The sequence below is a fragment of the Atta cephalotes genome, assembly GCF_000143395.1.
Source record: "Atta cephalotes unplaced genomic scaffold scaffold00037, whole genome shotgun sequence".
Classification (NCBI taxonomy): Eukaryota; Metazoa; Arthropoda; class Insecta; order Hymenoptera; family Formicidae; genus Atta; species Atta cephalotes.
Window position 1 is genome coordinate 2,487,525 of NW_012130101.1, and position 26,417 is coordinate 2,513,941.

A 26,417-nucleotide genomic window follows, 5' to 3' on the forward strand; every position below is an offset into this window, starting at 1 on the left:
TATATATATATATATATATATATATATATATATATATATATATATACCTTTTATAGTAAACAATATAAATCAATTTAATTACTAAAATTTTAGTCTTATTTAAAGTGTTACATTATAAATACATTATAAAATTTACAATAACATAATTTCAAGATAGTGAATATTAAATGTCAAATCTTAAAACTTATTTAAATTAAAAATTTTTGATCAATTTTAACTTTAAAAATATGACTTCGATCTTCACTGTACTTCTCGGATTTCTGCATCCCAAACCAGGTGATCACATAAAGAGAAAAGAAAACAGGAAGAAGAATTCAGAAGGAAATGAAGCGAGAAAGAGAAAAGTCACGCGAAGTACTCTTAGTAATTACAGTCATTTCAAAGAGTTTCTCGGAACGGTTAGATTGATCCCTCCTCAAATCTTCTTCTCTTACCGGGAATCCGTAGGAAGACCTTTCTGCGAAGAGAAATTGAAGAGCAAGTGGCAACGAGAGAGAAGAAATCGGAGAAGGCAGGATGAAGTGAGGGAAAAACTGGATAACAGTTACGTATATACACAGAATGAAAGATTTCTGATCGCAGAGCTTGGAGGTAGTTGCAGTGAGCTTCTTCGATGCCAATCGTGAAGATCAAAGAACAGATCGAAGGAAGTTGGCCTTTGGAAAAAATCGATATTAAAAAAATTTATCGGAATAGTTAATTAAGTATTTCTGAAAAGGAGAAATACTTTTGGGAATAAGATAAGGAAGTTGACTTCTTCTTTTAAAAAGAAATTAAAGGAAGTGAAGATTAATTTGTGATTGATTTGAAAATGACTGAAACAATTCAGTTTCTTCTTGATTTGAAGAAAAATTTGAATCTTTTACTTTCTTAAATTCTTTAATTTACTTCTTTTACTGTTCAAGTGGAAAAGAATCGTAGTTAAAAACCTTAGAGGTTTTTCAAGGATTTCTAACATCTAAAGTTCCGTTTTAATGTAGAAAAGTTTGTTTTGCTAATACAATAACCCGATTTCCTTGAAAGAGAATATAATCGATGAATCAAATTGAAGTACATTTGGAAAATATTGTGGTTGCTATTCAAGACTTAATTTTATTGAGCAACATTGTTGATTAGTTTAAAAAAAGTGTGCTTTGCTTTAGAAATATATTACAGTAATTATTGAATTTAACTGAAGTAATAGTTAAAATTTAATGATTTATTATTACTAAATACACTGGAGTGATTCTACAAATTGTGAAACAACCAAACTTAAAATATTTTAAAAGTCACTTTTCGAAGATGACGAAATTTTTGTTGTTAGTAATCTGCGTTCAGTTTGCATTAATTGCTGTTGGCAGGCATCACAGGTGAGAGAATAATGTAATCAGGTTTTTCAGTTTCTTTAACAAGCTATTACTTATTTCTTTCTTTTTCGATCTTTTTATCTTATATTAATTTTTCTTTCTTTCTTCGTTCTTCATATATTTTCTTAATATATTTAATTATCATTGTTTTCCTCTGCATTTTTATTCATCATTTTTTCTTTTCGTGTCTACATTTTTGTAGTTACTTGGATATTTCTGTAATCTAATTCTTCTTATTTAATTAAAACAGGGACAGTGATTTTTTGAGCCACGTTCAACTGGTGCACCAATTTCAATGTCTGTTACCCCAATCAAGAGCGATTGCAGTAGAGGATCTCTTGACCGTAGGCCTCGGGCCTGACGAAGCTTTTTATCCCGCATCCACGGTTCTGACACGCTGTGCTGGATCAGGATGCTGCCCTGATTCTAAACAGATCTGTGCTCCCATCGAAATCAGAAACGTCACTCTTGTCTTTATGGTCAGGCATCGCATAGATCAACAACGAGATCGTCATCATGAAGTCATCCATGCTGTGGAGCATACTAAATGTGCTTGCATGGATAAAATTCTGGCTATGAAAAAATCCAGGTTTTAAAAAAAGAAAACAATTTTAAAAATACACTGTTCCTAGATAAATAATAAAAATAATGATAATTTTATTCTGACGATTAGAATTTTGTTAAAACTATATTATTAATTTCTACTTATTCTGTTAAATTTTGCTAGAAAATTTAAAATAACTAAGCATATATATACAGTGATTTCGAATCTTTATTTTAAATGTATTTTAGAATATACCAAAAAGTTTATCTTAACAATTTAAAATGCATGATATGAATGTTCAAATAATTAATTAATTAAATATATATTAAGAAGAGCTACAAACCAAGTGAAAACATAAAAATATAAGTAGCTAACATAAAAATATAAGTAGCTAACATAAAAATATAAGTAAGTAGCTAAGTAAAATATAATATTAGTAAGCGCTAAAACAAATTAAAACAAAAATAAAGATATAGAAATGAATATAAAACAAATGGCGTTTGAACTCCGATCGAGTTATTACCAATGTTAGACGTGTAAAAACTTTCAATAAATTAATAATATAAACATATTGTTATATATTATAAATATGTTTATATTAATAATATAAACAAATATATTTATATTAATAAATTTGAAATAGCAACGGCCTATAATTAAAAATTACAAAAAAACTACGAAAATAAAAACTTTTTTAATTATACTGACTTCGACTGAATATATATAAAAAGATAGGATATAGGTTTTTCACTTGGTTTGTAGCTTTTTTAAATATATATTTAATTAACAATTTAATTTAATCTTCCATCAGAATTATATATATAAATCTAAGGTCAATTATGTTAAATTACGTTAGATTATACTAGTAATATATTTATATACTATATACTATATATTTATATACTAGTAATATATTTATATCATATTTATATGTGCATGCATTTATCACAAACGTTATATCTGAATGTTAAAAGTACATGAAAGTAAAAATAAGTAAATGTATTCAAAATCAAGATTATAGAATCAAGAATATAGAATTTAAAAAATAAGAACTTTGTCTTGATGATAGTTTCTTCGTATCATATTTTATATTTTTTAAAAATAAACATAAAGTTTAAACAAACTTAAACTACTCCGTAGAAGACATCAGTAATATGTAATATAAATAATATGTAATATAAATATAAGAGAATTAAGTAATTTGTATGTATACTTTAAATAAGTATTTTACATATCTTATTATTTTAATTATACTTGTATGTATATTATATACATCTAATCAACTTATTGATATGGCACAAATAAATAAAATAAATTTCAATAAATTAAAATATTTTTAAAATTTCTACAGGAGTAAAATTTTTAGAAAATTAACCCCATCAATCATTCTTTCATCAATCTTCTTTTTTTCATTCCCTTATATTAAAATATTGTTTAACAGCATATAGATCATGTTGAATGCTCTTGTTATTCGGATCTAGCTTCAAAGCAGTTTCTAATTCAGGGATTCCATGCTGTGGTGCAGATAATTTGCAAAGCGCAGCACCTCGACGAGCGTGACACCTTGCTCGTGATGCTCTGTTGCTTTCGCACTTTGGTTCCATTAACTCCAATACCTAAAAAAAAGTCTCGTTAACAATTGTAGTGTTCCATATATTTCATAATTAGGATTAAATATTTAGAGATAGAACCTTTTCTATTATCCTTCGTTTTATAAAATTATATTTTCAATTTATATATATGTATAAATATCTTTATACCATATTTCTATTTTTAACTTCAATTTATTTTTACCTTTCCTCTATTTCCATTTATATTTTTAATATTTATTATATAATTTATTATTTTATCGTTACATATACATTATATTATTATTTTTTTTATACATATATTTCTTACATTTTTATCATTATATATACATTATACTATTATTTTTTTTTATACATATATTTCTTATATTTTTATGTTTTTCTCTATTCTCTACAACCTTTTAAATTTTTTTAAACTTAGAAAAAATATTCTATATAGTTTATTGATTGTAATTTTAATTACCTTAGAACAATCATCAATACACCTGTAATAATTTCCAAGAGCGTAATGTGCAGCAGATCTGTTTACATAAAGTGCCGCCATCTTGTCGCTGATTTTGATTCCATGCGTATATGCACTGATGGCAGCTAAATAATTTCTCGCTTTGAAGAAATCACTAAAACACAAAATGATTAAATAAAATGTAATTTAAGAATATATGTGACAAAGCGCATTTGTTCAACATACTCGCCCTTGTCTTTTAACCATTGTGGATCCTGTTCTTCAGGACGAAGATCCTCGGCAACGAATCCTGTTTTTCTTCTGGCCTCTGCTTGTTTGGAGAGCCACTAAAAAATGCACAAACTGCATTTGAAATATACATCTATATTAAAAATTGTACATATTTAAATCAAAACTTCAAATTTAAACTGTTGCTGAAAAGAAATTAATTTCTCATCGAGTTCCTTCTAAGATAAAATGAATTTTCTAACTTCTTTCTAAGTCAAATATTTTTGTCAAATATTCTTTTCTTTTGTAAAAAATAATTAACTTCTATAAGATTCTTAGTAAAAAGAAATTTATAATAGAATTTACATTAAAGATACATACTTCCTGTTCTTCAATAAAGGAACTCTCTCTTGCAGGAGTGGGGAAAGCCCGTTCGGAAAAAGTTACGTTGATTGTTCCACTTCTTCTAGGAAGTGGAATTGCCTTCGTAGGTTCATCGAATATTTGATTTATTTTAGGATATCGACTCTCCAGTATCCTGTCAATTAAATCCCGATCTGATCTTTGTTTCTTCGTCTTCGTACAAAATTTTTGTAAGAATTTCTGATCCATTTTCTTAACTAAAGAATTTGTCGAAGATTTAGAGGATGTAATCTCTTCATTTGATTCGGAATCCTCGGAATAACTAGAATATTCTGCAAAATTAAAATTCTTGCTCATATTTGTTGTCTCCTTTATTTCTACATCTGCTTTTTTCCCGATATTTTCATTGAGGGTTATATCATCTTTTGAATTCGTTTGTTCTATTGATTCATTAACAATTAAATCTTTGTTTATGTTTTCTTCAACAGTTAAACCTTCTTCAGGTTTTTCTTCGACAATTAGTTCTTCCTCTAATTCTTCTATAATTATTGATTTATCTTGTTGATTTCCTTCTAGTTCCTTCTTGTCGGTTTCTCGAGTTTGTATGATACCAAGATCATCTTTGAACCATTGAAGTGGAGGTCTTTCAGAAAAATATATTGATTAAATATAAAATAGCTAATTTTTATAGAATTATGCTTTTTCAAAATTACTTTTCTTTTATTACTTCTCAAAATATCTAAGTTACGATATTCTAAAAAATTTTCATGTTCATTTCTCTTTAAAATAATACCTATATGTCTTCCTATTCTTTTGCACTTTGCCAGAAATATTTTGAAGGAACGGTATTTCTGCATTTAATCGCCAATCTTCAAAATCTTGCATCGCGGCCTTCCGATGGCTGTCTCTCAAGGCTTCTATTTTATTCAGTGTGTCAGTATCCAAATTGATTTGTATTTTTATCGCTTCTTTTTGCAGATTTTGAAGTTTCTCTGTAAGTGGCGAGCATCAATTTTATTTTTTAAACAAGACTATAATTTTTTAAAGTTCTATTCTCTTAATCCTTTTTTATGACTTCAAAAAACGACTCATAAAAATCTGTTCATATTATTAACAATCCTTACCTTTCTTACATTTTGCACGATTTTCCAAAACCTTTTGTGCTTTCTCTAAAACTTGATTTCTAGCATGATATTTTTCACTTTTACTAATGTTTTCCACCTCGAGAATCGGCCAATTAACAGTCAAGTTTGTTTTTTGTAAAGAGAAAATAGCTTCGGTATCCGTCAAAGTACATTCACTTTCCTCTTCAAGCACATTTTCCCACAGAAATAATTCCAAAATAAAGGGCGAAAAACTAATCTTCAACAAAAATTAGTTACATCTTTGCGAGTATTGGTTTTACATATTAGGTGTAGTAAAAAGAAATCCATTATTTTTCCATTCAATTTCATGCAAAAATAATGGATTTCTTTTTATTACACCTAATATAATATAATTCTGATATATCAAGTTTCTTAATTAAAAATTGTATATTGCTTTCAAGAATCATTACAATTAAAAGTAAATGATTATTTTCAAACATTAAGTCCTACTATATATATTGGATACCCTTACATATAAATATTATACAAAGAAAAAAATAATTTTCAATAAAAAAAATTTTCTTCAAAACTTTGGTTAAGTTTTATATTTTAAATATATCAATTAATCAATTAATATATTAAAAAATATAATTAAATTCGAAAATTACATCTAGAGAAAGACTAACTTTAAAGAAAAGAAAAAGATAAAAAATATTCTGATTATTTAAATCTAAAGACATTATTTTAATGTTTAGAAAATATTCTGAATACTTTTACGTAATTATCCATAACAAATAGATGCACGTTTTTAGGGCGACTTTTTAGAGGCACGTAAATTATTATTCTTTTATCCGTCTGTCGCCATTGATAATCTTTTATAATTATCGCCATAATTCAAGTTTAGATTATCGCAAACAATTTGTTTAAATCGGTACAACTTCTGTTCTTGTTCAATAAAACCTTACAATGTTGTGTAAAATATCGATCAAACAAATATATCTAAGCAACCACGAAGAGAACTAATTGCACATGATATTTCAGATTGATTTTAATAACTGTAACATAAATATGGATATTCTTCTCTATAGACATATATTCACATAATATTAATTAATATTAAATAATATTTAGGCATATTTTCAGAATATTAATATTCGAAGAATATTTTACTGAAGTTATATAATATTAAATAATATTCTTAGAATATTAATGGATAATTATATGTGCATTCTTGATAATATTACATGATTATTAAGTAACATTATTTAGTGTTACTGTAATATTGTATGAATATTAAAAAATATTATAACATTTACTTTAATTTGTAAAACTGTTACATCGGTTCAGTTTAAATATATATATATGCGTGCGTGCGCGCGCGCGCGCGCGTGTGTGTGTGTGTGTGTGTGTGTGTGTGTGTGTGTGTGTGTGTGTAGACTAAAAATAATTTTGGCATGCAGTTGTAGGACTAGATATGTACGTAAAATCATATCGAAATGTTATTTAAGCACAAGACGTAGCATAGACTGATAAGACATTTTCGCATGATTAGATTGAATTCAAACTACACTAAATATATAAAAAAAAAAATTAATATTAATAAATATTTTAATAATATTTTAGGGATGTTAAAGGAAATATACCAAGAATTATACAAGTGAACATATAACATTCATAGAATATTTTCATAATATTAAAAAATATTATACAATATTCTCAAAATATTATAATAACTTATTTTAATTTTTTAAAATAATATTTATAACATTCTAGGAATATTTTGCGCCTATAGGATTTAAGCAAAAGAATTGCCAAATTATTTAGTAAATTTTTTAGTAAATTTAAATATTAAATTAAACATTAAAAGAATAAAAGGCAAATTTTATGTACTGTACGAATTACCTTTAATTAAAACGTTCAAGAGTATTTGTTTGACAATACTTTTCGTAGACATATTAAAAAGCTGCCGTCTCGCATGTACCTCCATGATCATCTTTAGCTCTCTCTATCATTTCAATCATCACTCTTGTGAATAACAATCTCAAATCAATGGAAATGTGTACATGACTCAAATCACACGCGATCTGACAAAAGCGAGTAGGAAAAGTACGTGATAACGTTTTTGAGAAAAAAATGTTATCAATATATTTTGAAGCTCAAAATATTTATGATATAAAATTAAATTAAAATTAAACAGGTTTACCACTCGCGACTAATTATGCTAAATTTATTATTATTCTAGCAATAAATACGCAAGTTTAAATAAATCTCTGATAAAAATAAGAAACCACTCGAGTCGTAGTAAATTTAATTAAATACAAATTTATATGAATCCATGCGAAAAATTAGTGTTGATAAAAAAAGCCTCAGTCATCACTTTTCGCCAAATTATATAAATTTGTAACAAATTATATAAATTTGTGTTCATTTTTGCCACTGATTCTGAGCAGTTCTTAATTTTGAGTGATGATAAGAAGAAATAGCGCGAGATTTATTTAAAAATCTCTATTGGATTTCTGCTATTAATCAGATCGTGTGTGAGGCGCTTCTCGTATTTACGTGGCTAAGTGATTCGTTGAAAATTGGCTATATAACTTATGATAATTCAGTCAGTTTTGTGAAAGATCCTTAAGGAACGGAAATACATCCAGGACTTGAGGATTCAAAAAAATCAAAGAGCAAAAAGGATCTAAACATAACAGCTGTTAACAGTTTTAAAGCAATCGGATTGCAATTAAATAAACTGATTAACTAAGGTCCGATTGCATCAACGTTTAATTTTAAACGAGGCTTAAAACTCTCTTTGTCCCTGTCTCCTTTCAGTTTTAAAATAAAAATAGAGAGTTTTAAGTTTCGCTTAAAATCAAAGTTGATGCAACCGGGTCTTAAACATTTTAAAATACAAGAGTTTAGATATCTCAAGATAAAGGATTCGATTTTAAAATTCCATGAAAATTAAAATACCTCAAATTTATAGTTTTGAGATTCAAAGATCCGAAGTTTGAAAAATCCTAAGTTTTTAAAGTTTTACAAAATTCCAAGGACTGAAAGGATCGACAAACTCAGAAAAAAAGAATTCGGAATACAACAGAATTACAACATTCCGTTTCCAGGAAACCAAAATTTCTGAAGATTTAAAAATACAAAGATCGTAATTCCAGGAAAGATCTAAAAACGAGAAGATCCGATTTCTTTAGATTCCAAATATCCAAGAAATGTCTACGTCTACCACGTGATAAATCCTCAAACCTCAAGATCTAAACAAAAAAGTTTTTAGCTTACAATTGAGGAAGGGATCTCGAAGGGAAGGGAAAAAAGCAAAAGATTTCGTTATGTATAATCGAAATGCAGGAGGATCGTTCCACTGACGTTTTACCAATAACAACTGATACCATACTACAATTCTTATAAGAAACACGGACGATTCATTCCCGCAATTCGTTGTGAGTGTAATAACAAAAACAACAAGTGTCGCGTTGCGATCGCCAAATAATGCGGATTAATGGAGGACTTCTATAAGGATCTACGATCATAAAAATTCAAAGTTGATGCCTCTTGTGGAGTAACGTTATGACACTGTAATCGCTTCCTGTCGCTCCGCGACTCACACGGCTCGCACACGCACGCAATGCACACACATACATACACATACATATTAATTATCTCACCGGTTACAGTCGTTATTCATCGTATTTCAGTACATATGTATATTTACACAATACGTCCCGAAGTTCAACATTTCTGACTACTCGCGACGAGGCGTTTCGAAATGTTCAAAACGGAGCGTAAAAAAATTGTTCAAAGTTACTATAAATAAGTACGCTCCCATGTCTAGAGTGAGCTTTCTGCTTCCTTTTTCTCTCTTTCTTTCTTTCTCTTTTCTCAATAGAGCGTTTCGCAGCCACTTGCTCGCTCGGGATCCCTCTCGTGCGGGAATCGCGGCTCGGGCTTTATTCTTATCCGATGTGGAATGTCATTAGATCTGTCGCAAAATTTACAGCGACTCGATTCGAGTCGAATCGTGAATATGACTCGACGATTGAAGGACTTATCTTCGAATATTTCGCGAGCACTTGACTGATTCTGTGGGAAACACAAGGGAGCGGAGAATGCAAGTCTCTCAATGTCTGACTCGGTGCGTGAAAAGATTGCCTTGAGCAAATTTGGAGTGAATAAGTATAAATTACGAAGAGATATCTCTTATACAAAGTAACTAGCTGCGAAGGCTGTCTCTGATCAATTTCATTCCTTCCTCTCGGCTAAATTGATACAGTAATTGATCTATTGCAACAAAATATTTTTATAGAGAATCTTAATTGCAGAGAACAAGATATGATATTGATATGAAAAAAGTATTCTCAAGTCTATTGCTACTATAAATTACATTTTTTTCTCATATTATAAATATTATTCATATAAGAATCATTATTCCTTATTATTTAACGTTAGAACATTATTAACATTCGAATTTATATTCAACATCAATTTAAATTAAAAAAAAACATCGATTAAACAATATATGCTAATATTTAATACTTATTATTAAAAAATATCAATATATTTAATTGATAAACTGTATGTATATTAATTACTATTGATATAAAGTAGGGAATATAAAAACCTTAGTATTCTTAAGCACTCCGGATTTTTGCTCTCTAAACTTTTACAGAATAATCTATTTGTTTCTTTTTGATCACAATGCAAAATGCCATAATTATTTAACAAGCAATAAAATTGTTTAGACAATTTGGCAATTACAAAAGCTTCAACTTAAAAACTTTCAACAGTTTCAAAATCCATGATAATCGATCAGAGACATACCATTAATAAGTAATTAATAATTAATTAATAATTGACGACGCATTGCTTATATAAAATTGAAGAGGACGACAAAAGAGACATATGAACGTCTACTTGAAAGATCGAGTCTTAATGGAAAAAGCGCCGTAAAACGCGATCGTAGAAATAAATATGGAATAATCCTTATGTAACACTATATAAGTATGTATACTATACGTACATACAATTACAAAAGAGTGTATTTAAATGACATGATGTTTTATTACACATTTTTCGCGTTCTAGACGACCCATCTAAAATTAAGAGCGGCACACGATTTTATTTCTTCGGTAAAAGAACAGCATTTATTAAAGCGAAAATCGAGCAACCGCTAACTCATATTTAGAACACGACTATTTAGCTAAATTGCTATAGTCTTTACACGCATTCATACACAACATACACGCGCATACTTGCATATACACACTTTTAAATAGTATTAATAACTAAGGAAAAAAAATACTTAATAGCGATAATATAAGTATGGCGACAACAAGTAAATGCAGAGGCGCAATATATGGGCCTCGTTTAAGGAAATAGATTATGATTGAACGGAAGCGGAGTATCTCGAAGATAATGCCAGGACATACTGGGTGTCCCAAGGAGGTGCAATTTAAGTTATTAGCTAATTAACAATGTGATTATTATAGCAATTATTTTGAGTTGTTACGTGCCTCCAATTATTATTGGAAAATAATAATTAAAATTAAGATTAATAACTATTTGTTTCATCAACATTAATTTAAAAATTCATCAAAAGTTAGCAATAAATTCTTAAAACAATAATAATTCTCCCAATTATGATTAATTTCTAGAGATAAGTAATATTAAGAGTTTTATGTTGAAGATTTGTTAATTAATCGTATTATTTCGCGTAATCATAATTAATACGCATAAATCATTTTCTTTCAATTAATACTATATACGGCTTTAATACTATTATTTCACGCTAGTAATATTAAGAATGATTTGAAATAATTATATAATATCAAATGTGAAGAAATATAAATTATTTCATACTTAAATAATTTTAATTATTTTAATTGTATATGTGTGTGTGTGTGTGTGTGTTTGTGTGTGTGTGTGTGTGTGTGTGTGTGTGTGTGTGCGCGCGCGCGCGCGCGCGCGCCCAGAACCAATTAAATACACTCTAAAGAATCTAAAGGATAGTAAAAGAAAAGAAATCCGAGAAGATGAGTATTAATAAAAGCACAATTCAGAAGATGTTTATATAAAATTTTTCATTGTTTAATGAATATATGGTATTCCCATTTTTTAAAATGATTTTTAATTTTCTAGGTGACACCCTGTATGAAATGGACGGCGTCATTTCCAATTTCACCTATATTTCTTTGGCAAACTTCTTCTCAATCTTCCTTGGAAAATTTGTTTTCTAATTTTTTAGATAAATATTCTTGATCTCTCAATAAAGTCCAATGTATTAATTCCTCCCTACCTCTTTCGAGATACCCTGTACACTTCGCGCCCAAAAAATCCATATTTAACCTACCGGGTGTCTAATTGATACCGAACGCGCCTAATTTATTCGCGAATTACTTTTTCCGCGCAGCTTTTTCCGCTTTCCGTCGCATTCGCTCGATTTCCTTACGCTCTTTGCGTTCGCGATCGGCCTGCGCCCTTAACTCTTTCAGTTTGCGCTTCAAATGGGCCTTAGCCTCGCCATAAACCCCTAAGGCTTTCAGCTCCCTCGATTCCAAGCGTAGCAAATTACTTCCGTTGATCCCATTATCCAAAAATTGAGGCGAATAATGCTCTAAACCGATTCCGGTCAGCCATTGGCACACCTGGAAAAATATTCTTGCTTTTAGAGAAAAATGAAAGATATTAAAAACAAAGGAAAAAAATTTGTTCGCTTTTCTTTTTAGTTATTTTATTAAATAACTACTGAAAGTAATATAACATTTAGCTCTTAAAATATAAGTTTTCTAATACACAAATATTTATTTTTTAAAAATAAATATACTTATTTAAAAAGATTTGCGGAAAAAATGATTTCCTTAATTGCAAATTTACTCTTCCTAGATCAATTGATTGAATACTCACTTGCTCCTTGGACCAATCTGCAACTGGCGCATTCTGCCAGAAGTGGGACTTCTTGTCACCTAAACCAAAGTCGCTTAGGTGAGCGGGCAACCAAACTGTGCTCGAATCTATATTGATAATGCATGCATGATGGAAAGTAAGTATAAGGTGAAGAGTCTTGTCACGCTATTAGTCATCACTCTATCAGAAATTAATCATTATCTGTACTGTAGATGTTAGCATATTTTACATTTTATTAATAATTATTTCGTTAAATGTCTAACTATAAATATTTTCATCAAAAAAGAATGAAGAAAAATTATGCATTTAAGCAAATTTAAGCGAGTAAAGCAAAATTGTCCTTAAATAAAGTGCTATTAACTGCGCAGAAGCTAATTAAAAAGAAATTGATGGACATCATTTCGAAAATTCTTAATTTCAATTTGAATTTTTAATTATAATTCCTGATCGAGTGATTGAAGCGTTAGTGCTGACACATAAACATCAATATACAACTTATGAAGTACCTGTAATGTTACCTTTTAAAGAACTAGGATCAACGCCGGGAGGACTCACAGAACCGCCGGAGGACAAACTTGATGGAGAACTTCCTGGATGATGCCAGGGGGCACTTGCACTACCGATTAAATTCGACGGAGGAATCGATACCTTTTTCACTAAAAACATAATAAGTTTAATTTACAACGAAATTATTGTTTTTAAAATTTAAAATTTTTAAAATTCGAACTGTCCACTTTCAATTTCATTTAATTATTATTTACCTCTTTGATTAGCCTCGTTGACAGCTTGCCGTATCTCCTCCACGAGATGATGTGTAACCATAGTTGGATCATTATTATGAGGATTATTGAGATCACTGAAATCTCCAGAGCTCTCCCTTGAGGAGTCGTTTCCGCCAAGTCGCTTTTCCCGTTCAGCCAGAACTTGCTTCAACTGTTCTGCCAATGATGCAGGAGGTCCAGTTAAAGCTACCGAAAAAAATTGTTAATATATCAAAAAATAAGAGAATTATAACCGCATGTATAATAAAATTTGGATAATAACAGTCGACGTATTGAAACTAACACGTTGACATACTTTTCTGCGATTGGGGCCAACTTTGTTCAGTCATCGCCCTGACTTGTGAACTAATGGTGCTATGCTGCCGAATCGCGGTAGGATGTATAGGATCCATGTGCGATTTTCCCTTAAGTGAACTGATGGATGAAGTGCTGGAATAGGAACTCAAGTTGGACTGCTTAGTCGCTGTTAAGTCATTGGGTGACCTGCTGCTGTCTTGCGAAGTTAATTTTGAGGAAGAATCATCGTCCGTATTGTCACCCGACTCGTCCAATCCGTAATCCTAAAATAAGAATTTTTTATTGTACAACTTCATAAAAACAAATAAATTTTTAAATATTAAATTTATTTTTCATTTCTATCATTAATTCTAAAGTTTGTGTTCTAATTTTGGAGCATAATCCCCGAACAAGCAATGTATGCTACAATTACGGCTTAAATTGAATTAATGTGAGATGACATACAGAACTACTGTTGCTAAGACCTCCGGATCGCCTGGGTAGCTGACGATTTGCCAAGCCGCCTCTGCTGGCTAGTTCCGCCTTGCTCTTGCCAGCAGAATTATCTAACAGACGATGGGCTGGGACAGCACGATCTAATTCTTCCTTTACTGGTAGCGGTAGAGGCAGTTTCCTCTCCACAGTAGCAGTCTTGTCACCGTCATCTGGGCTACTAAGATCAGAAGTCTCTGTATCAGAAAGCTGGCAGCTGGTCGATGAAGGTGGCGGTGGCAGTTGTTTGCGAGAAAACTGTGGTGTTACTATCCTAGTAGTGGCATTGTCGTATGGTAACCGTACCGGTAGACCAAATCGTCTCTGAGTCTCCGTCAGCTCCACCTCTAACGTGATCACCTAAAATAATCTTTTAAAAATATTTGTTCTCTTTAAAACCAATTCATCAGTCAAACGCTTCGACACGTACTCTATCCTTGAGACTTTTCACCAATGCGTTGTATTCCGTATCCTTTTCCCGCAACAATTGCTCATAGTACTCGTCCCTGACTGTAACGTCCGCACGCAGAACTCTGGCGGCCCTTCTGGCCCTAGCATACTTCTGTTGCAGAGCTGCGTTTTGCGCCGTCGCCTGTGACAACATCTCTCTAGCCGTCAATAGATCCTGGCGGGCGGTGCCCAATGCTCTTTCCGATTCATGAAGACGTAATCCCGATTCCCGTAATTTGGCTGCATATTCTTCGCTACCCGCTCCGCTATTTTCCAATTCTACTAACTGTCCGAAACATGGAGATTATAATATGACTAATTAAGTAAGCTTATAAAATACATATGACGTAACATTACAGATAAAGTGTCTCCAAAGCATCAACTTGAGATATATCTAATAGAAAATACAACTTTGAATAAAAAAACTTCAGTAAAAATATGCAATATTTCTTTTAAAAGTTATCATTAAATAATTAGGGATATCCGGGAAGATATCCAATTGAAAATTGATATCATAAAATTGTTGATTCTTTCTTATATAAATGTTCTCCAAATAAATATGCATACTCATGATGCTAATATCTTATATATTATTGCAAAATTACAATTTGTTTCTCTATAGGTTTTTTTTTTAGAAGACACTCTCGGAATCTGGTCGGATATCCGGAAAATGTCGGATGTCTGACTCGAAGAAATTACCTTCTCGGATATCCGATTGGATTCGATGTTACGTTTTATATCGGATATCCGATATTCAATATCGGTAATTGTGTACATTCTGTAATTTCTTGAATATTGTGTTTGTTTATCATATAATAATATAATCAATCAAATATTTATGTTTTGGCGCAAAAATTAAAAGTTAAAGATTATTTAATGTTGATTGGGGGAAGAGAAATTATCTGTAAAGATAATGGAAGCATGCAATTTACCAAAAAAAAGAAAGAAAGAAAAAGACAGTTTCAAAATATTATCAATTTAGTAATATAACAAAGCAATAACATAATAAATATCTGCAAGGTGTAAGGAGACTGTTTAAAAATATTTTAAGTATTTTTTAATAAATTATCATTGCAAGCAAAGAATGTTTATGATTTTTATTTATTAGAATTTTCTTCAATGAAATTGCGAGCTAATATCTTTTTATCAAAAGGATTATATCTTTTTATAAAAAGATATAAGATATATAAAAATATTTGATATATATTATACATAATTGTTGTACATAAAATATTTATTTTTTGCATAAAATAATAACATAAAAAATGAATAGAGAATACGAAATTCTTATTACTTATATACATTAATATACATATAAGCTGTAAGCTATAAAAATATACATTTGTTTATTACATGCATTTTGATGTTACAATGTAGGCAAAGAGAAAAGCGTGAAAAATTTGAAAGATTAACAGAAGCATGCTATAAGTATAAAAACATGTTTTTTAACCTGTAAAATAGATTTGTTTACACTTTCTGCATTAATATTAATAAATTTTCTATTAAATCTAGCAGTTATAATTATTTAAATAAATCTAATTCGATTATGGTCGATTAGTTAATATTATTAAGTAACTGTCGTAACTGTTACGTTACCTTTGCCTTGAGTTTTTCCACTTCCTCGTCCGCTAATGAGAGTTTATACTGACTCTGCAAGCAACCAACGACACGCATAGCGTATAAGCAAAAAAAAAAAACAAAAACAAAGAAAATGAAATCAATATACACACTGTGCGATTGCGGTGAACTTACATATGTGATACTTGCACTCATAGTTTACACACATACACACGAAAGTATGTACAGATATAGTATATGCGCTACGTATCACGGAAACGTCATTGAACAATGCATTATCTAATAATTATTTAACAAAAAAAAAAAAAAAGGACTAACTAACATCACACATATATATATAAACATCTGAATGAATAAAATTCTTAAACGAATGAAAAAGGGATACACATTCGAGTTGTAAAGCGCAAAATATAAATACGCAAAATACCTCTTGCAAGAGCAATCTCAAACTGTCTACATCGCTCTGTGTAGTGTTGTGCGACGAGCCAAGTATAGGAGATCGGCTGCGACTAGAAGGCGACAGGTAGTTCTCAATAGGGCTATGTGCTGGTTCTCCCTCTGAACAGGAGGACATTGCCGGCGAACCAGGGATCCCGCTCATCCCGCTGCCGACGGAGATGTCCTCGCTTCCTCGTTGGCCATCAGGAGACGCATCGGAGAAGTTAAGTTTCCTGGAGAATGTATTTCTTTTTTTAACGTTTTTCAAAGTTAATGGTTTGATTATCATAACGTTAAAATTTGTTAACATTACAGAAACATTGATTACAGAAAACATGGTTCCCTCAGCACTCCAAGATGCCTCAGGCTCTCATTGGAGTGGCCACAAAGTATCGTCACGGAATTTTTGCGAGCAAGGATAAATCATCATTGGGAACGCAGATGAGACAAGTATTTAAATTAAAAGAAGACGGAGTCTTCAAACCGAGTTGAAAAAAAAAAACAAAATACATAATTTCATAATATTACTAAATTCAACATAAAAATATATCATTTATTGATAGTTAAATAATTGTTATAAGAAAACGGATCTTTTATCAAATAAAATATCTAATTTTTAGAAAATAAATTTTACTATTTGCCAGATTGATTTCACATTACAATAAAATTTCATTATAAAAACAAATAATTATAAATTATAATATTATGATAATATATTTGATCTTTGAATATTATTTAAAAATCAAGTTACGTGAATGCGCTATTTTACCTATTGGCAGCGTTCGCTAACTCCCTTTCTTTGTCTGCCTGGAGACTCTGCCTAATTAGCATCGCCACTTCCGAATTCTTGGGGTCTCTTTCCCTGCCAATGACAAATCGCACAAGACCGGAAGTGTTCCTCAGTACACTAGCGGCGTAAGCCTGCGTAACACCGACCAAACTCTTGCCGTCAACTTCGACGATCTGATCATTCACCTGGATTCGACCCTCGCGCGCGGCCGCACCTTTCTCCGTGATGGTTTTCACAAAAATGCCCAATTTCTCAAGACCAGCGTCCGCACCCACACCCATTCCAATTATACTGAGGCCCAGGCCTTCCGGACCCTTCATCAGCTCGACAGGAAATACCTAAGTTTTTTGAAAAGATTTTAAATTAAACAAGGATAAAAGATTCTTAATGTACAAAAACAATTGAACTTAAAGGGCATGTAAGAATCAAATATAAAATTCAATATAATAATCTAAGATATAAAATATATATTATGCTCTGTAAATTGTAATTAAAATTATATTTCGGCGTCTAAATTGAGTCATCTTCAGATATAAAAAAAATTCACACAGTGTTGGTAAAATTTTGATGAAGACAATAATGTGAAAATATATACAAGTATAAGATGAGGCTGAAGATTAGTATCAGGATTTTTTTTAAGAAGAAATAGAATTTTTATTTAAAATAAAAAATTGAAGAAAACCTTAACATCTCAAAATGTCTCTCCTTGAAGCAATCATCAAAATAATATTATATTTGTGAATAAAGATAAATTAGAAACACAACGAAATAAAGTATTCAAAGATAAAATCGTAAGAAGAAATTGTAAGAAATTAGCGATATTACTTGCCAAAATTTCCAATGTGAGGCTAATATTATTTTTATTTTATAGGATATTAAAAAAAGGAGTGCAAATCAGAATTACCTCCATTTTTTCGACGCGTTTTTCCAATTCGTATTCTGCACTGGCCGCTACGGGGTCGACATCCTCATTGCGGCGATCGTATTCATTGACAGAATGCGTGGAATAAACACGCATAGGACCGGTGTCGAAGGACACTTTGGAGGTCTTCTTGATGGGCACGGTGGACGGATAGTCTTCATCGTCTTCGTCAGATTCTGGGATTCCCGCCACTTCCATCCAAAAGTGGCCGTCTTCGAAATAATGCACACCATTCTCCACGAGTACCTAATTAATTAAATAGCAGAGTAATGTCGCAAAATCAAAGTGGCAAAAAAATAAAAATTATTAAACTATTAAAAAATTGTTATGAATTATACACATTTTTTTATTTTGATAAATCTATATTTTTCTGTTCTCTAATTCTGTTTTCTGTTTTTTTATCACAAGTTTTTTATCATTTTCTGATTTAATTGAGCTGAGCAAAAAGAAGCTAGTATTTTAATGTGATAATTACAATTTTTCCTGGAGTTGGAATATAGTCGTCCTGTTGCTCGGTTTCAGTGTCATCGTTAGTTTCATGAGTGTCGTTTAAGCTGCTGACGGAGCCGAGCAATCCGCTCTCACTTCCAGTGACCGATCCTATCTGGCTTTCCGTCAACGAATCTATCGTCAAATCACTGCGAGATCTATGAGACAAACTGAAATAAATAGAGAGTTAATAAATCGACAGAGAAGCTAAGAGTGTGTAATTCTCAAAATTTCAGAATAATTCCAAAAGTCGAAAGACCTTAAATCCAGTTGCCCAAGAATTGATAAGAACTTGAGTATCTTTATCTCAAATCATAAAAATTCAAGGAAGACAATACTTTTTAAATTCTGAAGGAGATCAAAAAATTTTCATCTTCCAAAAATCCAAAAGAACAAAAAATATTACAATTTAAAAATTCAAAAATCCGCCAAAAACAAATAATATTAAAATCGAAAATTTTACTTAAAATTGTTAAAGAAAAAATAGAGAAGAAAAATAAAATTGTAAAAAGACATAAAGAAAGATGCGCAACCAAAAAGATATAAAAAATAAGCTCGTTCACCTATAATCATGAGTAGCACTATTGATAAGACTGGAATCAGGAGCAGACAGGACATCGGACAGCCAGTCGGGCGTGTTGTCCTGGTCGTCCCTATCTTTGTCCTGTCCTTCCTTATCCTTGTCATTAGAAATCCCATCACCTATTATTGCGTCATTGGCACCAGTGGGAGACAGCAGCCTCGCTATCTCCTGCGCTTCTTCGTCCGATAGCAACGCCGAACCTTGTCTAATTTACGTTTCACGAATCATTCACTCTGTTTTACGCACGAATTACGAAATCGCTGATAGCGAATCAATTCTGCAGTTAAATAAATAAAAAGCAGTTATGTCCATTCATTCATGAGACATTCCTCGATATTTCTTATACAGGATGTCTGATAATCGTTCTAACAAAGTTTTTCGATATATAGAGCGGACTAAACTGAGACAGAAAGTCCTTTACCATTCTGCAATTTTCACAATAGTTAACAAGATATTAATTGCTAAAAATTATCGAAAATTGATCTTCAATTTTTTACTCAAATACTATCAACTTTACAGAAAAATTGACAATTTTTTCAAATACTATCAACTTTACAGAAAAAGAGACAAAAATGATTTATTTTCTTCTCATAGAGCTCTTAGAGTTTTTTTTACAATTTTTTCAGAATTTTTTAATACCGTATTTTCTCATGGTGATAAAAATAAGAAAATGCAGTACTAAAAAGTTGATAAAAAATTCCGAAAAAATTCATAGAATTCTACGAAAAGAAAATAAACAATTTTCATCTCTTGCAGTTTTTCTGTAAAGTTGATAGTATTTGAATAAAAAATTATTGAAGACCAATTTTCGGCAATATTTCGCAATTAATATCTTGTTAATTATTGCGAAAATTGCAAAATAAAGTAGGTAGAGGACTTTCCGTCTCAGTTTAGTTCGCTCTATGTTCACGTCAGAATAATTATCAGACATGTATATATTGTTGGATATTAAACTTAAAAACGTTTTCATAATAGAAATGATCATATAATTCAACAAAACTTTTCTTCGCAAAGAAAAATGTTTTTTGATTTTAATCTTCTCACTAAAAGAATAGTAACTGAATAACGATTAAAAATATATAAATTTTATATAATATCTTTATAAAAAATTCTTTTCTTTTCTATGTATTATTCTTTTTCATAGAATAATGAAACGGATACAATCAATATATATTTTTTTCTTTGATACACTTATTATAAATACAATCAATCAGAAAAAAAATGATATTTTAATAATAAAAATTTTTATTTACTATTAATTTTCTAATAAAAGCTTCTTTTTTAAAAAAAAAGTTTTTGCAAGATAAGTTTAGAGTTCTACTGAATTAATTATTCACTAAAATGTCAACATAATATTTCTCAATCATTGTAAAATAACATATCTGCTTCCGTTATTGAATTACAGAATTGCAAATGTACTCACCTAATCTTTTTTTCCAAGATGCTGCATGGACCATGACAATCAGCAGATTTGCATTCAAATAAACACGAACGTATTAGAATCAAAAAGAAAAAAAAAGAAAAAAAAACAAAATTATTAATACTAAGCCTCAAATAAAAAGTTGCCATATACTAAGTTGCCAGATTGCAGCAAAAGAAATTCATTGTACTATTACACTATAAAAAATTTGCTGTATTAAAAATGCGAAGGTTATGTGTTAAAAGATCTTCTAGAAACAGCATCATCCCAAAATTATCATCTTTTTATTGATATTAATTATTAATTATATTAATTATTAATTCTATTTATTAATATTAATTATTAATTCTCAATATCAACAAAATTAAATATTTAATTAAATATTTAAAATATATATGATTCTTCTTTTTTCTCTTTTTCTAAAATTATAGTTTCTATGTATCAAATGCTATCTAATCTCTCTAATTGACTCCAAAATTCTCTCTTTTAATCGCTATATATTTACCGAGAGCTCAGAAGATTTTCCGCCTCGTCTGGAGTCATAGTATCTGGTGTCACAGGAGTGATATGATTAACACTGTTTTTCGAAGCTGCCTCTGCAATTCCGACAGAATTGTCCTGTACTTCCTTTGCCACACATTCGACATTTGTAACAGTCTTCGTATCACTGGAGTCACTATCTTCGAACTGGCTACTTTCCGACAATTGCTCGTTGGACTTTTTGCTGGAATGTCTTTGTGAAAGTGTATTAAGTGACACCTGAGAGCTCTGATTGTTGCTCTCTGATAACCGGAGTTTCGCTAGTTCAGCCTTCTGTTTCTCTTGCTCCCATGTCGTCTGAGGCTGGTCCATCTCCTTCTCCAGCCTTCTACTCAAGACACTGTTCACCGCTGCTATACACTCTTTTCTGCTGCTGATCTCGGACTTGGCCACTTCTGTCATATATTTCTCCTCGTCTTTACTTTCCTTCGTGATGAGCCCAAAACTATTCATTTCCTGACTACGAATCGTTGCCTTGTCAACACTATCTTTGCTTTCAGACTCGACAAAGCTGGAACGCTTGCCAGAGACCTCTTCTCTATTCTTCGCAATCTTCTCCTTTACGCTGATTTTGATTTGATCATTTTTCGCATTTGAGACGGTCTTCTGACATATTCCATCGTTATTCGCTTTCATTTTTGCTTCCAACAAATCTTCCGTAGATGTAGTATTAATTTTCATTGCTTCTGTACATGTTTCATTATTACCGCTGTTCTTGGTCTCCGTGTTTGATTTCGATTGAGTTTTGCATTCGGTATTACTCTGTGAAACAATTTCTTCATTCTGCTGTAACTTCTTGGCATACGGAGAGGGCACAGGAATCTCCTTATGTTCTAGCGGCGGATACTCCTGATCAGAACTGATGACAGAGGGTGGACGTGGACCCAGACCTGCAGCTTGAAGATCAAGTCGCACATGAGAACGTCGAATGACCGTGGTCGTGTCCGTCTCGTTAAATTTGAACTGATCCTTCTCGGAGAGGCTCTCCGTGCCTGAGACGCAGCTCTGATACGTAGCCGGCTTCTCCTGATCCTCCGCTTCCAAGTCATAGCTGTTGCGACCTGAATTTGAAAAATAAATTTATGATATTAAAAGTACTGCGCAGTAAGTTAAAATAGCTTATCAGATTAACATAGACGCTGAAGTACCTCCACAATCGATGCAAAGTAATCGCAGGCACATAATTTTATGTCTTTCTGAAGTACGTGGCGCTCCAAGTATAAAAATATTGATACAAAAAATAATACAGCGTTTCATATATAAACACTAGTCTTGTGTATTTTGTTATAAGAAGATCACACATTCGATGCAGAATATATATTTCCTTTAAATCAACTTAATTAATTAAACTGTAACACTTAGTAGGGAATTATTGATTATTTAATGTTATTTAATTTTTTTTTCAAAGTTTATTATCTTATTTATGCTTATATTTAAGTAACGAATAATATTTAGATTGCAGATTTTTATTGTACGTTTAGATAATTATGCAAAATTTTATTGACATTCTTTGCATTTAATTCCTTAATTTAACTTATTTTTATATCGCGATAAATCACTCATTTTTCGTTTTAATTCTTCAATTTAACTTCAATTTTTTATTAATTTATTAATTTAATATAAAAGAATATTTCGATCTAAAAAATTCTACTTGTAAACATGTGCATGTTTTCCTCACTAATTTATTAATATATTCAAACTTCCTGTATGTATATTTATTAACAAATTAATATTTTTATATTTTCCATTTTTGGAAATGTATGTTATATCAATATTTATATACATCAGCAAAGCGTTTCACAAACTTGCTGTTTTCGCATTTATAAAAAGCATTATGATTCATTCTGTCTTCAAAGAGGTCACTATAGTGATCAGAACTGATTTCAAACACAACATTGACAATTTTCAAATCCCAAAATTCGAGAGCCCCAGAGACACTTTTGCAAAGTAAACGACAAGGCACGAGCGTTTGGCCGCTGGACAAGCCACACGGTGATTTCTATAAATAATATCATGGCACATTGGTAAAAGAGGAGGTGGCAAAGCAAAGGGAAGGAGAAAAGGAGTAAAGCAGGGAGCTGCGTCTGATGCTTTTACTTTTTGGCATTTTGGCATACTGCCATCCCAACCCACGACAGCAAGAGTCACCTGGCCTCACCGACGTTTCTCAAAAATGTAAAGATTGATTTTTTAAGTTAATCATTTATCATAAAGACACTCAATATATTTAAATATATATTAAAATCGATAATTAAAATTAATATATATATATATATATATATATATACATATATATGTTTTTAAATAATTTTTAAAAAATATTTAAACATTATTTTAATATTATTCAAATTATTATTAATTAAAAGAAACAAAATTATGCAACATCGACAACTTTTATTAATCCTGATCATTGATTCATTTCGATGCATTTTTCCTATTTATAATAAAGTTCTTTGATTTCATAAGACTTTCTACAAATTTCAGAGTTTACCTGTCTGATGTTTCTCCGACATTTCCTTCTCCGCTTTTTCCTCCTTGCTGTCTTTGGAGGGTGAACTAGGTGAACTCATGCTAGACGAAGCACTGTCGGTGCCTGCGGAAGGCAGACCTAGTTCCGATTCCGGTGATCGCATCAGCTCGGTCCTCTTATCATCTACTATAGTTTCTTTTCTTTTCGCATTCGGTCTGGCCCAATCGGGTCTTGAATCCGGCCTGATCACTTCGTTACGCAGCTCAGTTTCCAGAGCTTCCTTCGACGAGGTTTTCAGATCTCTCAAGTCGACAGTCCTCTTCAGAATCTCGTCATTTTTCGCTAGCCATTCGTTCCTCCACTCGGAAGTTTTCGCTGGCGAGTGAATTGGACTCGGGGGACAATTAAAGTATTCCGGCGCCTCTAACAGATCGCTCTCCCTCCTCGTGAGAATATTGTCCATCGAGACACTTCGAGTTGAACTAGAAACCTCATAATTTAGTACAGGCGATGCTTTTGTCTGTTCAGGAAAATCGCTATTATCATTTATGATGGCAGTTTTGGATTCTGGAATTACTGAGTCTTTTGTGACTTCTTTCGATTCCTCCATAGCCTCCACGACCTCCTCTTTTGAAGACTCTGTTGGTTTAGACACTATAGCTTTGAATGCTGGCGCTTCTTCTGTAGATGAAGAATTTTTCAAGGGCTCTTTCGAATTTTCTGTTGGCCTCAAAACTGCATCTTTGTTAACTGGAGCTACTTCTATTGGTGGGCCTTTTACAGTCTGCGTGGTGACCTTAGAAGTCTCCTTAGTGTCCTCCATTGATTTTAACTCTACTTTGTTTCCTGGAATTAGTTCTGTAGTCACGGAGTTTGTCAAGATCTGTACAGTGGATTTAGAAACATCCTTGGCAGCCTCTGTCGACCTCGAAGTCACGATTTTGTTTCCCGTAACTGCCTCTGTGATTGCTGCGCACTTCAAATTCTGTGTCTTGGAAGCCTCCTTGGAATTCTCCACTGATTTCAAAGCTGCTTTCGAATTATTTTTCTGTACAACGGCATACTCCGGCAACGGAGTGTCCTGAATCTTGTCGGCACCAGTCTTACTCTCTTTCGGATTATTCTGAGATTTCTTCTTCTGCACAACAGCATATTCCGGAATCGTTGGCGAAATGTCGTCAAACCTCTCCACCGTTGCATATTCCGGACTTTCTAGTAGTTCAGACGAGCTGCCGGAGGCAATACTCGCTGGTCGTTCTCTTCTATTGGCTGCAGATGAGTTCCTGACAGGCGGAGGCGGTGGTGGGGGTGAACGTGCTGAGCAAAAGCTCGCTGATCTAGTAGCTGGGCTGGCAGAGTCGCTGGCTGCCGCGCTCGTCGAATTCTGACACGCATCAACGGACGACTGCTGCGCCTGACTCTGAGCATTCTGGGAGTTCAGAGAAGTTTGGACTAGCGAACGATTCGGATCGGAATTGTAACGATTTGGTCTAGTCTTGGAGAAGTGACTAGTCCAATTCCGTTGCTTCTCGATGAGCTCCTTTGAATTCGGTCGGCGTTCCGGTTTTTCTGGTCGCTCCGGACGATCATTCTCTTTGCCTGTGCGCTCGACCTTACCCACCCCCGCGCCAGGACATCGCTCCGGCGCACAGTGACCATTCTCAAAGTGTCGCTCCGCGTTCAAAGTCGGTACACTGGCGCTCCACGTGCTGAGGTGTTCGCGGCTGCCTGGAGGAGAGGGTGAGTGAGGACGAGGTGATCTCGCGGGCGATGTGCACCCGGAACCTGAATTCGCAGAACTGGAACGAGACCGAAGACCATGCAAGTTGTTCGGTTTTGTAACCCGTTCCACCCTGTAGATTAAACAAGAATGTAAATTAATGTTAAAGTTATATATTCTAAGAATTATTTATTCTATTCAGATTCTATTCAGATCCAAATTTTGTTAAGAAAAATTGATAATATAATAATAATAATATCTATAATAATATCTATAATAAAGTAATAAAAAAATAAATTAATTAACATAATAAATTAATAAATCAAAATAAAGATAAATTTATACAAAATATAATTGAAAAAATATAATTGAAAAAGTTAATAATTAATGAATAAAACTAGAGATAGAAATATAATTTTAAGAGAAATAATATAAATTTCTGTAATATTCCAATTGTATGCTTACGGTTTGTTCGATTTGTTTTCCTCGCCAAGTTTCTCGAAAAGAGCTCGCGCATTGTTGAAACGTGCCACATGGCTCTCAGTTCTGACCACTGTTACTTGCGTCGGAGATTCTTTCAGTGGAACAGCTGGCTCCTTAAATCCATCCGAGAGAATATTGTTCGTTCTTAGATTGTCCAATTGTGGTTTGGATTGGAAGATGTTCGCGATGGCTGACACCTTGGAGCCACCCACTCGCTTTTTCTCTTCAATCGCCGCCATGTCTGGCACAAGCTTTACATAAGAAAATATATTTAGAATATTTTGAATTCGTAATCTAAAACAATTTTATAACGCAGATTATTTTTTAGTAATAAAAATCATTGATAAATTTTTGAAAGTAATAACATAGAGATATATACATATGCAATAACATCAGAAATATATAAGAAATATATTAATATATTATTAATTGTACATACACACACACACACACACACACACACACACATACACACACACACACA

The 26,417-nt window shown here is 31.9% G+C and overlaps 3 protein-coding genes across 3 annotated transcripts; 1 reads left to right on the forward strand and 2 right to left on the reverse strand.

Moving 5' to 3' along the window:
- Positions 1 to 1,281: 1,281 nt before the first annotated feature.
- On the forward strand, positions 1,282 to 1,942 carry LOC105621844 (vascular endothelial growth factor A-like). Its single transcript, XM_012203284.1, has 2 exons — positions 1,282 to 1,349; positions 1,597 to 1,942. Exons 1-2 carry the CDS (start codon positions 1,282 to 1,284, stop codon positions 1,940 to 1,942), a joined length of 414 nt encoding a protein of 137 aa, XP_012058674.1.
- Positions 1,943 to 3,299: 1,357 nt separating this feature from the next.
- Positions 3,300 to 6,488, reverse strand: LOC105621792 (dyslexia susceptibility 1 candidate gene 1 protein homolog). The gene is made up of 7 exons (XM_012203244.1): positions 6,369 to 6,488; positions 5,637 to 5,874; positions 5,306 to 5,504; positions 4,531 to 5,155; positions 4,168 to 4,268; positions 3,943 to 4,096; positions 3,300 to 3,506 (listed from the first exon to the last, which is right to left on the reverse strand). The coding sequence occupies exons 1-7, from the start codon at positions 6,486 to 6,488 to the stop codon at positions 3,300 to 3,302; spliced, it is 1,644 nt and encodes a 547-aa protein (XP_012058634.1).
- Positions 6,489 to 11,989: 5,501 nt separating this feature from the next.
- Positions 11,990 to 26,172, reverse strand: LOC105621793. Its single transcript, XM_012203245.1, has 17 exons — positions 25,916 to 26,172; positions 23,752 to 25,583; positions 21,226 to 22,321; positions 20,724 to 20,744; positions 19,281 to 19,505; positions 18,704 to 18,887; positions 18,211 to 18,474; positions 17,286 to 17,644; positions 16,506 to 16,749; positions 16,097 to 16,150; positions 14,481 to 14,786; positions 14,024 to 14,410; positions 13,578 to 13,842; positions 13,262 to 13,468; positions 13,007 to 13,156; positions 12,501 to 12,607; positions 11,990 to 12,241 (listed from the first exon to the last, which is right to left on the reverse strand). Exons 1-17 carry the CDS (start codon positions 26,170 to 26,172, stop codon positions 11,990 to 11,992), a joined length of 6,210 nt encoding a protein of 2,069 aa, XP_012058635.1.
- Between the last annotated feature and the right edge of the window lie 245 nt (positions 26,173 to 26,417).

What these genes read in the sequence shown, in the direction of transcription:
- LOC105621792 (XM_012203244.1), bottom strand. Translation starts at nt 6,488, where the DNA reads ATGGCGATAATTATAAAAGATTATCAATGGCGACAGACGGATAAAAGA. An exon ending in TTATGGATAATTACGTAAAA is followed by an intron (nt 5,875 to 6,368) that starts GTATTCAGAATA and finishes TTTTTGTTGAAG; the next exon opens with ATTAGTTTTTCGCCCTTTAT. An exon ending in AAGAATAGGAAGACATATAG is followed by an intron (nt 5,156 to 5,305) that starts GTATTATTTTAA and finishes TTTTTCTGAAAG; the next exon opens with ACCTCCACTTCAATGGTTCA.
- LOC105621793 (XM_012203245.1), bottom strand. Translation starts at nt 26,172, where the DNA reads ATGGCGGCGATTGAAGAGAAAAAGCGAGTGGGTGGCTCCAAGGTGTCA. An exon ending in AACGCGTCGAAAAAATGGAG is followed by an intron (nt 17,645 to 18,210) that starts GTAATTCTGATT and finishes CAAAAAACTTAG; the next exon opens with GTATTTCCTGTCGAGCTGAT. An exon ending in TTGGCCCCAATCGCAGAAAA is followed by an intron (nt 13,469 to 13,577) that starts GTATGTCAACGT and finishes TTTTTTCGGTAG; the next exon opens with CTTTAACTGGACCTCCTGCA.
- LOC105621844 (XM_012203284.1), top strand. Translation starts at nt 1,282, where the DNA reads ATGACGAAATTTTTGTTGTTAGTAATCTGCGTTCAGTTTGCATTAATT. An exon ending in GCTGTTGGCAGGCATCACAG is followed by an intron (nt 1,350 to 1,596) that starts GTGAGAGAATAA and finishes TAATTAAAACAG; the next exon opens with GGACAGTGATTTTTTGAGCC.